Source organism: Schistosoma haematobium, chromosome 1 (assembly GCF_000699445.3).
Source record: "Schistosoma haematobium chromosome 1, whole genome shotgun sequence".
Lineage (NCBI taxonomy): Eukaryota > Metazoa > Platyhelminthes > Trematoda > Strigeidida > Schistosomatidae > Schistosoma > Schistosoma haematobium.
Window position 1 is genome coordinate 34,262,556 of NC_067196.1, and position 19,635 is coordinate 34,282,190.

General features: G+C 30.4%; 1 protein-coding gene across 1 annotated transcript; it reads left to right on the plus strand.

Moving 5' to 3' along the window:
* Positions 1-291: 291 nt before the first annotated feature.
* On the plus strand, positions 292-18,723 carry LOXL2 (Lysyl oxidase 2). The gene is made up of 9 exons (XM_051216652.1): positions 292-698; positions 4,640-4,845; positions 6,774-6,962; positions 7,962-8,121; positions 10,004-10,144; positions 13,195-13,315; positions 14,509-14,678; positions 16,684-16,778; positions 17,901-18,723. Exons 1-9 carry the CDS (start codon positions 389-391, stop codon positions 18,033-18,035), a joined length of 1,527 nt encoding a protein of 508 aa, XP_051073815.1. The 5' UTR covers positions 292-388; the 3' UTR covers positions 18,036-18,723.
* Positions 18,724-19,635: the final 912 nt, after the last annotated feature.

Sequence of the window (19,635 nt, forward strand, 5' to 3'; positions counted from 1 at the left end):
TCATTTTCATACTTTATTATTAGCATCTCCATAATAACAAGAATGTACAACTAACTAACTAACTAACTAACTATTCAACTATTTACTTATAATCTAATGATATTTAGCAATATATTAGTTATTTTACTTGATAAAAGCGCTTAGATGTTTGCTTATTTAATTCATACTCTAATTTGCATGAATAAAAACATTTACACTTATCTTTACCCATATATTCACTTGAATAAAATATACTAAGAAATTAATTCACAAACTGTTCTCTTTCAAATTGCTCCAGTATGAAAATTGACTTTATATATATATATATATATATATATATATATATATATATATATATATATATATAAATGAGAGAAAATACTGAATATATTGTAACAATAATTTTATTATGTCTGGAACTAATTCTGATAAAACTTCATTTCATAATAAAAACACAATCATTATTATCATTACAATTGTTGTAGATTTCTTCATTATAAATGTACAATGTTCTTCAGTAAATTATGATGGTGATATTAAATTAGTCGACGGTCCAAGTGAACAAACTGGTACTGTACTAGTTTATAGAACGTATGGTTGGGGTAAAGTATGTGATGATCACTGGACAATGAAAGAAGCAAATGTTGTTTGCAGACAATTGGGAATGGGTCATGCTCTTGAAGTACTCAGACGTAATAGATTTGGATCAAGCTCTCAAGGTTAGTGATATGAAATTTCATTTCATTGGGCCACGAAAATATTTTTGTATATCCTACATAAATGAAATTCTCACCAAAGTTCAGTAATAAATAATGTTCTGAGGTACTGTTTTGACCCCCCTCAAACGTTGTTGAATACAATGTGATAAGCATTTAAGAAGAGAAACAAGTCTTATACAGAGATAAAAGATAATCAAAACATCCCGTATCTAATTCACTGGAATGTATTCTTAGCAGCAATGACCGACCTACAAAAATGTACTCATCTGGGAAATAAATACAGATATAAAATGAAATTATTTATACTTCATAGATAACTAGATGCTAAATAATAAATATTCTGCTGGCAAAAGTCGCATACACAGTACAAGTATTTGGTTGTAGATAGATATATTTAATAATTGCACCTATTGTTAAGACGAAGATATTTTTGACCAGTTGTGTGTCCCACTAGTGTCTTTCGTGTATATTCATAAGAATTTCCTAGAAAAAGGAGTATACTGAGAGTCTGTAAACATTCATCTGTTTACCTCAAGTCCATTTTCAAATGGTGTAAATCCTAATGATTTACTTTATATGTAAAGTGTAGGAAAAATTCTACAGGATATCCATATTTCTAAAGCAAACTTTTCACGGCACCAAATTAAGTCACCAATGTTTTTACAGTAAATCAATTTTTCTTCAGGTTTACGATTATTTGTTCTTTCTCCAAATGGTTTGAAATAAAAAAGTATGCACAATAATATCCTACTTCGAAAGAAGTCAATCAATTATGACACCTCAATTGCTCTGAAAGGATGCTGAAATAATTAAATAGACTAAACCAAAAATAAAATCGAAGATCACACATCGGCTAATGATCATTCTCTTCTGTTTTATCGTCTGCCCATATGTTAATATATATGGTCTTTGGAAGAGGATAGTGGAAAGGATTAACATTCCCGAAAATTATTGAATTTATTCCAATTACCATGGATATTTTCTATCTTCTATATTTGCTGTTTAAATTAATACGAACTACAAGAAATATATATAAACTCACAAATTCATTTATTTTCTTTCCGTATTAGCACCACAGGAGTCAGATTAGTTAAAATCTATTAATAAGATACATTCAATGTGTTCTTAACGAGTAAGAAATGGAAATGTAGATGGTTTGCGTGAACATCTTTCACGAGAATTTCCTATATATCATTCTGTCCTATCAATACAATACTGTGGTGTTGTCACAAAGGAGTCTGAATTCGCGTTTAATGGTCTATACCAGTTTTTAGTCGTTGGCTCTTTCAATAAATGTGACATTTCAGTGGACTACAGAGCTTCGATGATAAATCGATTTATAAGACATACAATCGATTATGAGTTCTTTACACAATTTAGCTTTGAAGTCATTAACTGGACTGGATATAGAACCAGTAAAGCTTATCGACAAGTCGTATCTGACAATCTATATATAGTTTAATAGTTTAAAGATCACCGTCATATTAAAAGACTAGTATTTGAACGAAGAATATTCTTTTCGATAAATTCTCTTCAGGTTCTACAATTATATATCCAAATTAATAATCCGAAAAGTGTTCAGGTTAATGGTAAAGTACACTATTTAAAGCATGTGAATTTAGGATTGTGATAAACAAAATACAATAAAATTGTTAATGTTGATATGATATGATATGATAATCTCCCCTATACATGATTCATTCACTGCGCATTCGTCCCTCCGTATTACGTCTTACTTATTTGATCGAATTGTAATTGCACTATTATTTCTCTCTCACCCTATTTGACCCATATTTATACTGATCATGGATCTTAAAATTTCACTTAACATATACTCAGATTCAAGTTAACATTCTATATGAGTCATATCAACATTAACAATTTTATTGTTCGCGAAACTTCGTGGATTGGTTGAGGTTAGCCATTAACACCATTGGATGCCTGCTCAGTGGTCCAGTAGGTTAATCGTTCGCACGCAAGACTGAAGGCCCTGTATCGAATCCCGCGAGCGGGATCGTGGATGCACACTGCTGAGGAGTCCCACAATAGGACGAAACGGCTGTCCGGTGCTTCCAGGTTTCCAATGGTGGTCCAACATCAATCGGTTCATGATCTCAACCAAAATTTTATTGTATTTTTGTTTATCACAATCCTAAATTCACATGCTTTAAATAGTGTACTTTACCATTAACCTGAACACTTTTCAGATTATTAATTTGGATATATAATTGTAGAACCTGAAGAGAATTTATCGAAAAGAATATTCTTCGTTCAAATACTAGTCTTTTAATCTACAAATATTTTATCTAGAATGTATGTGAAATTTCAAATTACGTAATTATGTTAATAAACTGACAATTCAAATGAATGTAACTTATGAAATGTGGGACATTGTAAAGTAATTTATCTGATTATTTAACTGAGTATCTATGATATTAAAAAGTATTTGAATTATTATACAATCTAGGAATTCCCAACATATCGAAACTTAACTCAGGACTAGATGAGCATAAACGGACGTATTGTATTTGGAATATGAAGTCAGGCACACATCAAGTACAAAAAAATCATTCGTTCTTACAAACAACACAGTATACTAATATTATTTGCAATGCTATAATTATTCAGTTAGTTTGACAAAATACTCAAATGATTTGGATTACTGAATTGATAATATTCATGAATCCTAGGTGAATGACTGTGAACGACCTAACCAGTGAGCAGATGATCAAATACATGATTGTATATGACGGAATCTTAGCTGTCAAAAACATATAAGTTATTCAGTAAAAAGCGTTATTGAGTTATGAATTTCCATGTTGATAAAAAAAAGATGATATTCTGTGTCTATGAATGAATATTTAGTTTTAAAGTTTTGACTACTAGAAGGATCAGATTAAAAGAATCGATTTATTAATCAAGTGAATTGCTGTTTTGCACTTTATTATAAAACGAATACATCTACGTTGTGAAATATTAGGCTTATTCAAAGACCAATATGATTTTAAATAACGTATAACAGTTAAGATGTAGTCATGCAAATCAACGTATTGCCATAAAATTACAGTGATCAAGTAATTAGGTAATTTGATTCAATTACTTATGTTACAAACTACTTACTGAAGAGGATTATTTAAGTCCATTATGATTTTCCATCTCCTTATACATTTTTTTTCTTAACTCCGTTTAGTAATTAATTTAAAAGTGAAACATCGAAAAAAACAGACAACAGAATATTCTATTTATTTGAACACTCTTCCTGGTTACATAACGATGTCTATTTTTGTAATCCTTAAGATGAATTTCTTGTATTTATAACAGGGTTTTGTTTAGTTACAACAATTACTTTTAATAGTAACCATTGAAAACGAATCACTGAGATTTTCATGTTACTTCTTACATACTTCTCACTTATCGATTAATTTTGTTTGTTTCAAAGATTTGATAAAATATTCATGAATAAATTTATAAGACATTTAAAGGAAGGATTCAAACAAGTGGTCAGAATAGCTGAGATCCTCTGTAGTTCATTTAAAATGAATATTAATGAAAACTATAATATGACTAATGAATATACATTGATAGTTTTACATAAATGAAGTAACATTGTAATGAACAAGAATATAAGTGGAGACAATCGAATGCATTTTAATACAAAATTACAGAACATCTTAGTAAAATCTAAGAACCATACAGTAAATACTTCATTTGCAAAATGTCAATCAATCGTCGCAGACTTTATTGTTCTCGTTCCATTTTCTTTTATCTTCTTGACCTTCTGCCGCCATACATTTCATTTTCGATTGATGTTACATACTACTTATATCTGTCGATATTAGTAGAACACACCACCATATTACTTAACACCATATAAATGACTACATGCTTCAATCACTAAAAAGTTAGTTGACAATGAAAATGTTTCTTTTTCTACATTTCAGCAAATTATTTAATGGATGAAGTTCATTGTACTGGTAGTGAAAAACGTCTAATTGATTGTAGATTCAACGGTTGGGGTGTACATGATTGTCGAATTAATGAAGAAGCTGGTGTAAAATGTGCTCAAAAAGCTATAATAATTAATAAGCCTTCATGGAATCCTCTTAAATTGAAATTAAATCAGTTGGAGTTAGAAAAAATGTCTAAAGTACGTAAACTATAAACTGTTTTCTATTAAGAAAATTAACATTTTTAACATACAACATCACTTTCAGCAAGTTTGTTTACTTGAACTATCATAAAGTTAACAGTTCAAATGATACTTAGTTTCTGACATCTATTTTATCGAGTAAACAACAACAATAATAACAACGAAAAAGACAACTATCTATGGAGTAAAATAGAATTTAAAAAATTCCAGTTCAATAATCTAAACTTTAACGTGTTTAGTATAAATGTTTGATTTATATCGAAATCAAGCTTCTATAAGAAAGAGTTTCCAATCTTATAATTATTGTTATTCAAACATGAATATAATAAGATTAATAGTTCTGTTTTGGAATACTTAATCAACTCTGAATTTGTAAACCTTTTAGAAGAAATTTTTTAAAATCACTTATAAGATTAGATAAGTTAGCTTATCTGGAATAAGAAACAGAATTTTATGCACAGCAAGATTGTTATTAGTATAAGGGTTGTGGAGATCATTAAGTATTTGACTGAGATCATGATCTCAATCAAAAAGATTGTTATTAATTTATCATAAAAAATTAAAGTCGTACATTCAAAAACAGCACTTCTAGGTTCTTATTATAATTTATTTGTAAAAAATTAGAAATAATAAATTCCTTCTAAATTTAGAAGTTACTATCTTGACTTATTTACACTTTTTCTATGTTCTTCGAATGGACTATTGTCTTCCATTTAGTATGTGACCTTATTTTACTGTCTACGTGTTGGTCGACTGAATACTTACTTTTAATACTTAAAAGGACATTCGATCACATTTCAAATCTGTTTTTTGTATGTATACGCTGGTTTATTACAGTTGATACTGTAGAAAAAGAGATTTTCTTTGTTAAGTTTTCTTTATTTGTTTCCCAATTTAGTGATAAACAAACTAATCAGTCAAATGAATAGTTCTGATATTACTATAACCAATCAATCATCGTTGTGGTTTTCTGCTACTTATATTTAGAATTTTCTCAGATTATTCATAAGATACTACACTACCTACCTAGTAAATAGACTGATCAAATACAAATTTTGATGAAACTTATAAAAACTTTCGAGGAATTAGTGAAATGTTCAAGAAATTCTTATGGATCAGGTGCCTCATTTGTGTTTGTGATAGATCTATAATTCTAACATTATTTATAACCAAAGCCTTTTTCTTATCTAATTCCCAATTTATTCAAGAAGACAAGAATATTTTTTTTGTAAACACTACGAAGAAACCCATATTACATTTGTTTGATCTTTAGCAATGATGAAATTACATCAGCCAAACTGGTACAAATATCTCAGGACGAGACTATAATTTATGGACGAACCAATCAGATCTACGATAACAGATCCTGAATTTTGGAGTAAAATTAATTCATCTATTTGTCTAAATAGAGTATTGGCATTATAGCTGATGTCAGTTCGTGATGAAAACCCTAAGTTTAATTCCTAACCCGCACTATCAACTGTAAATAATAATCCTGATTCTTCAAACTGATTTATAACCCTAATTTGGCCGTAGTATGTACGTGAACATTCTCAAGGTCAGTTTAGCGTCGCTCAAATGTCGTCCATAAATTATAGTCCCACCTGAAGTATGTTCGAAGCACATGGAGAGTTTTAGTTCTTTTGAAATTGATAAAATGTTCTGTTACAAAGACCAATCACCACAACTATTAGAGCCATGGCTTCTTGCTTTTACAAACACTTCTCATCAAACGAATTTCATAGGTATTCCTACTCAACTAGACTAGCACCGGGCTGCAAATTAATCCATAGAATCCGATTATTCCTTAGGAATGTACTTTTACCAATTGGTTTAGACAATTAGTCTTTTTTAGAAAAAATGTTATATTGCAATTCTTTCACAGATAGATATATTTTAATATTTTCTCACTTAAAACTAATTAGATAAAATTCAAAGTGATCAGTCAACAATTGAACTTTAGTCAACATGCGCAATCACCTATATTCATTCCAGTTTTGATTGAAACAGAAAATGGAACTAAGGGAACAGTTTGTTCAGATCATTTTCATGCAGCTGAGGCAATTGTATTATGTCATCAATTAAATGTTGGTCACGGGGGGAGAGTTATTGCCGTATGTTAAACAAGTTCTCTTAAACTTTGTTAAAGTACATTTGACTGAATGAACACTTTTTATAGATTTTACTATTTGACTCGTTAAAAATACGTTCGTATCTTCAAAATTCAGAGATTTTAAAACTGCAGTGTTTCGAAATAAAAAAAGAATATAATTATCTGTCAGTTAACTAGATCAGTTTGTAAAGTATTAGTGTGGTGCGTGTTACCGATATCGACAAATCTAAGCAATATGTATCATAAATCGATAGTGAAATATCTGGTAGACGAAGGTTGAGAAAATCAAAGAGAAGGGAATGAGAACAGAGAGTGATTAGTATGAAAAACGAAAGAACAATAAGGTCTGAGACAATTGGTGGATATTTTTAAATGGAGTATTTACTGTATGGATCTCAGATTTTACCAAGATGTTCGGTAATGTTGTACTTGAACACACTTGATTGTCTCCACTTGTGTTCTCGTTGACTGTATTGTTATAATGAACAAGAACACAAGTGGAGACAATCGAATGCATTTGAATACAAAATTACAGAACATCTTAGTAAAATCTAAGAACCATAAAGTAAATATTTCATTTGCAAAATGTCAATCGATCGTTTCAGACTTCATTGTTCTTTCGTTTCTACACCAATCATTCTTTGTTCTCGTTCTCTTTTCTTTGATTTTCTTAGCGTCCTGATTCCAGGCATTTCACTTTTGATTGATGATACACACTACTTTTATCTGTTGATATTAGTAGCACTCACCATATTAGTACCTCTCTGAATTATAAGTTTTGAAAAGAATAAAACATGAATCTTTGATATATAACTATAGCACAGAGCTACAAATTAATAAAAGGAATCACTGAATAACAATTTTTTGAATAAGATCCACATCAGGCCTCATTATAGTATATAGTTATACATATATTACTTTCATCAATATAGTTTAGGATAAAGAAATTATTTGAAACAAGAATTTGTTCTTCTTTGCCATCTTTTGTCTTATTTTTTAGATGCCAATCGAACAAACTGGAATCAATACTACTAATTCAATTGCTATAATTGGTTATTGTTATGGGAATGAGACTGATTTAAAGTATTGTAAAAGTTATATCGATTACAATGGTATTCCATGTCAATCACAGTTGGCAGCAGCTGTTGAATGTACATATAGTAAGAATATATGTTATATACTGTTAATCTTATCTAATTATTAGTTCATTTATATTGTTTGTTTATTATATAAGCGCTTATTTCAAAAGTCAAGTAGATATCATCACTTTTACCTGAAGTTTGTGCTGATAATGTCGCTCAGAAGAACGATGAATGTTCCACGACCAAACCATCCAGCTCAGAGAACAAAACTCCATCAAAATCATCCACTTGAGCTACAAATCTTCTCCATCATCTCATCTTATAACAATTAGCATTCTTTGTTATGCTTTATTCTAGTTTCACTTAGTCTAAAGATTTAACTTATTTTTGATATTTTTCATTGTTAATCAAAACAATAAAACATTTAAAAGCTGTCGAAAATAAGCTCAATGAATTGTAGTCGAATAAAAACGAGAGGATTATTAGCGTATGCCATTAATCATTGAATGGTCCTTTCAAAGAAATTAGTACTTTAAGTTTTATGTACTTACCAAAACCTATTCATTAACTAATATAATATGATCATTAAGCAAAATGAAACATTATCGTAATGCAAACTGTCATACTGATTAACTTTTTCATTTAGCTATAATTAGTCTTTTTGATATCGGATAACTGTGTATTAAACTATAGGAATTCAATCATTTTAAATAAAAACGATTGAAACAGTAAGGTGTATAGATGTAGTGAATACATAAAAATGCCTCCGGATTTCTCTCATTTATATAACGCATTTTATTAAATATAAAACCTAGTGATTAAGCAGTAAGTTTTTCTAGTTAGAAGGTTAGTTATATATCACATATTATGAAAAGTCTGTTATTTCTTTACAGGGGAAATTTTATACATTGTGTTAAGGATAATCATCTGAGTTATGAATTAAAATAATAAATAGTAGATTTGATCACTCAACTGACCTACTACTTTTGTAAATAGAAGTTAATGAAAGTGGAAACTTGCATTACTTACAGATCATGTAAGCAGAGCTGATAAATTTACTGTTAATAGAGTAGAACATACTAAATATCTTTACACCGTAGTTGTTTAAATCACTAAATTTAATGTCAATGGCTCCAAGTTGACTGTAATGACACAACCATACAGGAAATAGTTGCATCATTCTATATGTTTCATGAGATATAAGTAATAATCGGTTGTATTGGTTGCCTTAGTTCAAAAGGTAATCAAACTGAAAATCAATAATCTATTCTCTAAAAAAGTTACAAAAGCAATAATATGAGAAAAATTGTCATTCTGGCATAGAATTTTGTGACAGGTCATTCAATATACACATATATTTTGTAGTGTATGGTACTATGTCAAGCCCATCTAATTTATTCTAGTTCCCAGACAGATCACATTATTCATTCTTCTTGAGTCACCTTTTGACCATGCCAGTTATTCATTTATTAACCTTGACTGTTTTTTTATATGAGCGTATGTGTTTATTGCTTAACCTATACATTACGTATCTACGGCTTATTTTGATCTAGTCATAAACACTGAAACACTCTCTTCGCTTTTTATTACCACAACAACAATCTCCACTTGACATCGCTATCCCATATACATATATGCTTGAATCTAATTAATTGATTCGGCTCATCATTCAGTTGTTTATTCGACTCGAAGTTCTCTTCTGTATTTGCTCTCACTAACTTTTCTTCTCGAATTAGCTTTGTGTGCTTCTGGCTTACTGATCAGTTCTATTAAATAGTAAACTGTAGTCATCACTTCTGAATTCATACACCTTTGGGATTTACTTGATACCGGTTATCAGGGCGATAGATGTACGAAGCCTGAGAAATTATCTTGAAGATAATCTACTACAATTTCATAAGTGACGAATATACTTCATGTACACAATGTTTTTCATAATCTTTTTTGAAAAAAAAAATAGATCTACCAGATTTATCACCTGATCGGTACAGTTTAGAAACATCTGCGTATATTCAAAAAATGAGTCTTTGGTTATTAGAATGTGCTCTTGAAGAAAACTGTTTACCAGATATTGTGTATAGAATTATTGATAATAATCCATGTAAGTAGTTTCATCTTTCTTATTCTCATAAACTTAAGAATTTTTTTACAAAATTATTGAAGTATTATGAAGTTATCATAATATGAAACTCCGAATGACCTTTACTCATATTATATTGTTATAATCTCAGTAACGTGTATATTAGTCTATCTGTCGAACAAATGCTTATTTTGATGTTCTAATCTTCAAATAGTCAAGGTCTAATAGTAGTTAGGACGTTAATAACTCATTTATAGATGCGTTTTACAATAAATGTATGGCAAATTAAACTCTTCGTCATTGAAATATTGGGATGATTTTAAAAAATCTTACAGAAAGTTTGAATAAAACAGGTGAAACTGTATATCATTTATATCTCATGGAACAACTATCATAAAAATGTTCAGTTTAGGAATCTCATCTGTAATACCATAGTTACGTAATAGATGTGTAACTTATTCACATGATGTTTTCGTAATAAGGGTTAAGTAAACATAAATTAGGGAAATTGTATTCTATCAACCAATTTGAAACAAATATATGTATGATGTAATCATCACTTAATTGATTCTCAATGGCTTGACAGATGATATTCTTATTTGTCAACTCATTGTAATTTAAAAGTTCGTCGATAGATTATATTTACTGAATCTATCGATAAAAATCATTGTTAATTGTATAAATTATCAAAACATTCTTACTCACCTCTGTCCTGTAATAATGTTGAATAAATTTGTATCATTCACACATGATGTATTCATCATGAATAATTAGTTCATTAATTATACATGGTAATAATGTTCTAACAATTTTGTTTAAAATATAAATCTATTCATAAGAAATTTCGTCGAAATTTGAACGAATAGTTTCACATTATTTGGGCGCCGAGTTAGTATGAGACATTAAAAGAGGAAGAATGTATTTATAAAATCTTAGCGAAAGAAATTGAAGTAAATCCAACGTTTCGCCTGGCAATGTGGTCCAAGCTTTTTCAAGGAAAATATAATCAAACAACAAAATTATCGAATATAAATAGGTACATGGTTCTCTTAACCAAGTTATAATCATAGCTGAATAGTTGTCCATATGAAATAACAACAAAAAAAGGTACTAATATACTTTTAGGTAGAAAGCAATATTTCTATAGTAAATCAAATCATTTCATTAAAATGATATATACGGTGGTGCAACTTCGTGGATTGGTTGAATCTCCACAAACCCCTTCTGATATATATAACCTGAACAATATTAAATTTATTTAATAAATTAAGTGTAGTAATTGTTTACGGTTTAAATTAAAGTTGTAAGCTTCAATACTGTAATTATGTAATATATATATGCAGTATTACTGAAATCTGTAATAAGAAATGAAGTATTTCTTAAGATTTCTAAAATATTTTATAATGTATTCATTAGTGAATAGGATATCCTTTTTAATGAAAACATAAATTAATATTACGTTGAATCTATTAGTGTTTATATAAGCACAATTTTATAGATAAAACTTGTCCTTTAAATATATAATAATGAATATTTATTGAGATAAAAATTAACAAACACTGTTTACAGTATTCACTTTCTATTGTTTGCTTTAATCTTTCCATTGATGTTTAGGATTGAAATTGATCAGTCTCTTATTGGCAATATGTGTATACTGTGCGTATTGCCTCGATATTACTTTAATTCATAAGCATTCTAAGAAAAGATGGATAGTGGCTAGCAGTGGAGCTGTGGTGCGTGCTGCTTATATTGATATATGTAGTATATGACGCGAGTCAGGAATGTAATGTCTGGCAGCAGAAGATCGGGGAAGAGCAAGAAAGCAAGAGCGGTAATAGAATGCAATTTGTATAAAAATGCAAGGACAATGAAGTCTGAGGCATTTTGAAACAATTGGTGGACATTTTGCAAATTAACGATTTGATATATGATTCTCAGATTTTATTGAGATGCTCTGTAATTTTTCGTTAAATACATTTAATTGTCCCCACCCGTGTTCTGTTCACTACAGAACTACGCTGCATTGTACAAGCAACTAAATATCATGTGTTCGAAACAAACGGTACTGGGTTCAAGACCCAGAGTGAACATCAATTGTGAGGTTTAGGTGCATCCGGCTGACAAGTCGCGAATAGGACGAGACACGCGTTTTGCATTTCACGGTTGGCCACTATCTGTCTTTGCTTACATTGCTTACAATAGCTCTGGTTTGAAATATCAACATAATTTACCGTTAAATATTCACTGTAAACCTTTTATGCGGTAAGCATAGAGATTTTTTTAATTTCTAGCCTATATTTTATTAACCGAACTTCATTGAATGGTCGTTTAACACTAATGTTTCTAAATTTAGGAAGCATGATTCTCTTTGAGTATATTTTATTTCAGAATGTTCTTTGTAGGATCTGTTACTTCATCCATTTTTTACTCTTTGCTTATTCCAAAGGGAATTATTTGAAATATTTCACCTTTTTTCATTTATTGTGTAAACACTTCATTGCTTTGGTCCCTTTCACTTTTTATTTGACTTGACAAACAGTTGTCAATTGACTGTGTGGTTATACAATTACAGTATTTGTAAGCTTTTGTATAATTAACAGAAATCCATGAAAATTCAGTTTGTATCTAAGTACCTCAGCCATTATTCAGTCGTTCTAGTCCTTTGTATTCTAACTGTGAAACAGGTTACTAATCAGTGATCAGTCAATGTGAAATTATGTTCACGTGTAACCATACTCTTTTATCACTTTGATTATATGAAGCAAGAAAAACGTAATATTGTCAAAACTAAGAATTAGCGACTGACGTAATTTATTTAATAAACCCAATTATTAGTCCGTATTGGACGTTGTGCATGTATATATATATTCGTAGTAACTTTATAACTTAAAATATGTTGGTTCAGACCTTCATTATGTTCGCTTGTGTGAATATCTGGTATAAAGCGTGACAGTCATACGTTATAGATTCTTTCTTAGAAAATCAAGCTTTGCATTACCCATCCAGGGAAATTATAAAGAACAAATCAAACTTTATGAATATTTTCAGTCTCATTTTTTTTATTTATTCAGATAACTATACATGGATGACCAGGACCCTGATGAGATTCTCATCAATTATTGAAAACTCTGGAAATGAAGTTTTTCGACCACTAGAAGATCCAGATAATTGGGAGTGGCATGCATGTCATATGTAAGTAGGCTGAAACTAAAAATATTTAATATTTTCAATGTATAATTAAGAATATTAAAGAAATGAATTTTTCTATGTGTATTGATACTTTATAGTGATATTTTAAAAAGTTGGATGTGTCTGTTCAGTCAACATGAGGCGCGAAATCTGAGTATATTCCATCTTAAATATGTTCTCATTCTAGAGTAAACCTGCATTTTGAGAAAACATATTATTATTACAGAAGTTGATAATATTAAAGACTACAGTTTTACATAGCTTCGTGAAGAGACTTATTACTTTGAAATACTTATTCATTTAACTATCCTAGAATTTTGGAAGTGTCGTATATTACAAACTAGATGGTTTAATCATGAACCTTTCAATGTTCTTCTGGATAACTTCACCAGTATATACCTCAGAAGGAAGTCTTGGAATCTTCTTAACTAAACCATTTAGCTCAAAAGATTCTAGACTTTCAAAATCCTCATTCTGACCTACAAATATTCTTTATGATATTTTGTAATTTTTTTAGAGACTATGAAAGGAATATGTTAATAATAATAATAATAACAATAATAATAATAATAATAATATTCCTACGATAAATTCACATGGATATTAAACAAGGACAATTGTTACTAGATGAGTCAAACTACAGAAAGAAACAAACATGATTTTGTTAAGACAGAAGATAAATACAATAAATTTGTCAAACTTTAGGACATGAAAATGCGATCGTTTGAAGTTATATAGTGGTATCCTTGATCAACAAAAATTTGTTTAACCCTACATTTCAATAAAATTTCAAAATTCAAAAGTGACAAACATTTTGGATTATACTTCACAGTCCACTGTGTATTGTGCCGGTATTATATCCCATTATAAGAATAGATATTTTGTTCACATGTCACTTAATTAGTTAAATGGTTTTGTATCTGATACAAATGAGATTTTGACAAGATCGAGATATCTGGGCTGTAGAGAAAATTTAAGTTCTATTAGTTTTGAATACTGATTTTTTGTTAACAATTATGGAATGATTTTCTGTTAGATTTCATCAGTTTTAACTATTTGTAAGCGTCAAGTTTATTGTATAATTTTTAAAATCAAGTTACACTGTCAGTTAATGGTCAGTAAGAGAAAAAGATATCACATAACAGAAATGGGCTTATTTTGAGCACATTGGATTTTTTTTATATTTCTTTTTATAGGCACTATCATAGCATGAAAGTATTTTCACGTTACGAAGTTGTGGATACAGAGAAGAGGCTTGTAGCTGTTGGGCATAAATCAAGTTTTTGTTTGGAAGATAATCTGTGCAAATCTGGAGTAGCACCTAAGTTCCGTTGTAGTAATGTGGTCGATAGTAAAGGAACACAAGGTAATTATAATTATTTAACATAATACTATGCTTAACGTTTGCTAATAATAAAGTATTATACAACTTTTCACAATAATCAAATTTCTGTGATTGCCATTTCTCTTGTAAATAAATGTATTCATTCTGTATACTTTAAATCCTATTCATAATAAGTAATATTTATTGAGCGATTTTTTATAGTAAATTTTTTATTCCCTGTACATTTGGCTATTGAATGTGATAAACAAACAAAAGATACCCAGTTATTTCAGTTTCCCATATGTTTAAAGTGCAAAATGAAAATTAATTATGAATTCAAAAAGAATCTTAAGCTAATTTTATAACTGCGAGATTACTCATTGATCAGTCTAACTATACTAACTGAATTTCGACATGTAGTAAGAGTTATAAAAAGTTTTAGTTCACTAGTTTAGGTGTTCATATATCAACCGTTGTGATAAATATGTGAAAGCAGATCAACATTCGTAGTGAAGTCATTGGGTTTTCTTAACTGAACATAAACCTGTAGAGAAAACAAATAACTCTTAAAGTGGTAATTAATTTCTGGGATGTTTCAGGTTGATGATATTATTGGGAGGCATAGGGTCTATCAATCAGAGTTTATTTCATTGGTTGCATTTTAGAGAAACCAGTCTTGATCAAAAACTAAATGAAAACCTGAAATACTGAACGTATGTATACCGTTAAAAAGGTTTAAAATGGTAGCGACAAGTCTTTTTTGGAATAATAGTGTACTATGATAGCGCTCGATCCTGTCTCTTTATTTTTTAAATAATTATCCCCGAATCCTAACCCAAAAGCCTTAGTTCTGAAGCATACTATTGTGACGGACGGTCTCCGAAATCTGATACATGGTGTGCTACACGCCAACACTCCCCCTATCACCAACTGATCACTTGAAAGAGGACAAAAGAGTGAGTAAAAGTATATTGGGCTACCAAATGAAATGCACAAATACTTTATATATATATATATATATATACCACGTTATCCTTAGGAAATTGACCCATTGACCCCAATGAAATGCACTTGACCTTTTACTACTTCTGATTGGCTATCCCTATCAAATACTTAAACTTTATAGCACTACATTTCATCAAAGAATTAAACAGATAGCGCATCCCATATTTTTGAATGAAATTCATTCATCCACATGACCACAGAGCACCCTAACCATAAACATCTAACTCCCATTAGAAACAGTGGGCTCTTAAAAAACATTTTGGGTCATTTTAAGGGTTCAAATGTATGGACAATTTGGCGTCATTAGAGCGAATTTGTCTTTGATTTTTGGTTTACAAGCTGAGTAACCTGAAAAAGACACTGAACAATATTAATGCATTATGTTCCATAAACTATCCATTCATAAAAGCTGTTTTCTGATTAGCTAGAACTAATTGGACTCATCCCTATACTATACTAACTCCGTAAAATAATGATCTATCATATAAAATTTTTATGCAACTGATTTAAAGTTTGTTTTCTCATTAAATCAAATTAATCATAGTGTGATGAACGAAACATCAGGTGAAAAGCCATACAGTGGCTTTGTAAAATATGAAAATATATTAAACTCATCATCTGCACAGCTTCCTTGAATTGTGCTTTACATACTCCATCATTCTTTTAATCATGTTGTCATTCCGATTGCTATGTTTTCTTTTCTCTCCTCTCTATTTTAATCTTCTACGAGTAAGCATTTCATTTCCAATTCCTGCTACATACTACTTGTGTCTGTCCGCATAAGTAGTACACACCACAACAGGACCTATAATTACAACATGACCTTCGAAATACATAAGTTGTGCATGGTAATATTCCCAGCCTTTTTAATATTGCAGTGTACAGTACATCAATACTCTCAGATATTAAAAAAGTCACTTAATATAAACTGAATATAATAGTTTCTTTTAAAACTCAATAAACTGAAACCCCACTGTCTACACATGAAACCAGTAAACTATGATTAAAATTCGATACTTCTTTTACGCTCTTCTGTTTCCAGGTATAAGTCCAGGATGTCGAGATATGTATTTACATGATTATGATTGCCAATGGGTTGATATAACTGACATTGCTCCAGGGCAGTACACATTCCAAGTATGTTTATTTGAATTTAGTTAACACTATGTAATTGTTCATACTGACTATATTCAATATAAAAATAGCCTGTCCAATAAATTCAAACTGAGGTCATCAAACTATTGCTTTTGAAAAATTCAAAATAAAACCAATCTTAACCCCATTAAAATGCTGTGATGTTGCACTTATCCTATCTTGGTCGTTAAAAACAGTTATTGGAATCTTAATAAGCAAAGTTATTTGGGTTCATCATAGTCCGCGATTTCCTTGACCTCACAATCTTTCCAACTTTCAGCAAAAGACTCAATCAATGTACGCCCGAGTAATTTACAGTTTCTCCTAAGTTCAACTCAAATGTTACAAAACAACTTCATGCAGATACTCTCGAATTAAACCCATTGCTGTTCACTTCATGGATTTCAAGGCTTACTTGTGAAATAAACCACTTGAGATCACAGAACTTATCCAAATGGCTTAACAGAAGATAAAATTTTAGATCAATAACTGGTGACTAAAATAGCGAATTCCTTAATAGAATTCAGTGCTTCATCAGTATTTTAATAACTCTTAAGAATGAAATGAAAATTACATTTGCACCACACAGTGCCCAACAATTTTGAAGACTCGTTACATATGCAATAAAGAGTATTAGAATTCAGGGAAGAATCCGTCTACTCCATATTTTCGATACATGCTCTCACGTCCTACGAATAACGCCACTTGAAAGCTTATATCGTCATTGAAAGTCTACATAAATCATACCATCATCCATTCATTGTAGTTTTAGAATGTTGCAAGCTGCGTTGTCCTTTGATATACCTTGGCTCAGCGGAACGCCAAGTCATGGGAACATCCATCATAATTGTCGTACCATAACCTCAGTGCGTAACATCACTAAGCGTTCTTGAAAAATAACTCAATCATATTTCCATTGTTTTTCTATAACTGGTACCAAAGTACGTAGTCACTAATAAATTGATAACAAATACAGTCGAAACATTTTCAAACACATTATTTGACAGCTTACTGCTTTCGTGGTTATTTTGCTTTCAACTACAATGAAGCCCTTAGATTTTAGTAAGGTATAATATAATCATAAATTTTATCATCTAATATCACACCTCCATTACTCTTTCCTAGGTTTCATTTAATCCTGACTTCTTGGTGCCGGAATCCAATTTCTTTAACAACGCATTGACATGTCAAATGACACATTTGGGATATACTGCTGTTTTAAGACTATGTCGATTTATTCACTTAAATGATTTATTTTGAATCCTCTAATCCTTCAAGTAACAATTTTTTTCCAATTCAGCTATTTAACATGTTGGTATTACTTGTAAATCGTTGATGATAATAAATAAACAACCTTCACTATTTCACTTGTAAATCATACGCACCCGTAATTGTTCTTCAATACATGCACAAATTGTGGAAAAGTTTTTAGGTACAAACTGTGACCCATATCAACAAAATTTTGAGATGTAGCAAATGATACGAAGGCCTACATAAAATAGACGGTTTTGGTCAATATTGAAGTTGAATGCGTAAATCGACAGATGCTAACTCAGTGATCTAAAGATAAACAACTTTCACTGGGACTTGAAGAGCTGGGCTCGGCTACGGACGGCGACGAGTCCCATGCCGCATCGAAACAGCTGTTTATTTTGGTTTTCAATGATTGTCTACGATCACTAAGTAGTATAAGCTACATAATAATGGACAGCTAAAATATTTAGTCACTACCAAAGCAAATGATCTACTATGATCTAGCTGTACAAACTTGACGCCCGACACCACACCTTAGAAAATGCCTTCTCAGTTGACTGAAAACAGATACATTACTACTTGAAAAGGATTACCAATCAAAATGCTCAAAGCCAGTGCGAACTATGTTTAAAATAACTACACTGGATTGTGATCTTAAAATGGATACTTTAATGTATTTATTTTCTACATTGGGTATTGCCAATGTTAGTATATTTATCGAACAAAGAAAAAAGTGGATTACATTCTTTACAATAATTTAATACTTTTTACAACCAATGTATTTCACGTACTTTACATAGTTTAGCTTACAGCAGTAGTTCACTCTGAAAGTCATGAATGAGGGCAAACTGAAATAAAATAATGTTAATCAAGCGTTATCTTAAGATAGTGGTTAGAAGTTCAGAATGAACTAAAATGAAAATTACTGAACAATGTTGTATGTTGAAATAGGTTTTACAATAAGGAAGAATAAAAATGATCTAGCAGACGATATTGTAGAATACGAAAATAAAAATGACATCTAAAGCATTCAGGCCATCTGATGAATTCCGATAGAGTAATAAGAAGACGGAGATTATCAGATGACATCGACCGTTATTAAGAACAATGTCAACCATATTGATATGTTTAAAATATCATATTAACTAATTTGCAACAAAATTCTATGGGTTGAAAGATATTTCCAAGACACCAATTTACAAAAATAATACTGAGACATGCACAACCATGATAATTTAGGCAGTTCATTATAACTTTTCAGCGTTATAAATTACGACGTTTGGTGTAAATTAAGTTGGCTTGAACAATGAAAGCTGAGAACCAATTAAAGACTAGGCTGAATGATTTCAAAACTAAAGCGAGTCATATGCAAAGATGGACAGTGGCTAGCAGTGGAATGCAAAACGCGCTTTCCGTCCTATTTGCGACTCGTCAGCTGGATGTACCTGTACCTCAAAGTTTATATTTACCCTGGGACTCGAACTCAGTACCATTCATTTCAAACGTCAACGCGCTATCCACTTAGCTACTGAGTCCTGATAGCCACTGGCTTTTGCAATGGGGTGAAGTTTAAATCCACTTGGTATTGTTTCTTTGAATCTTCCCA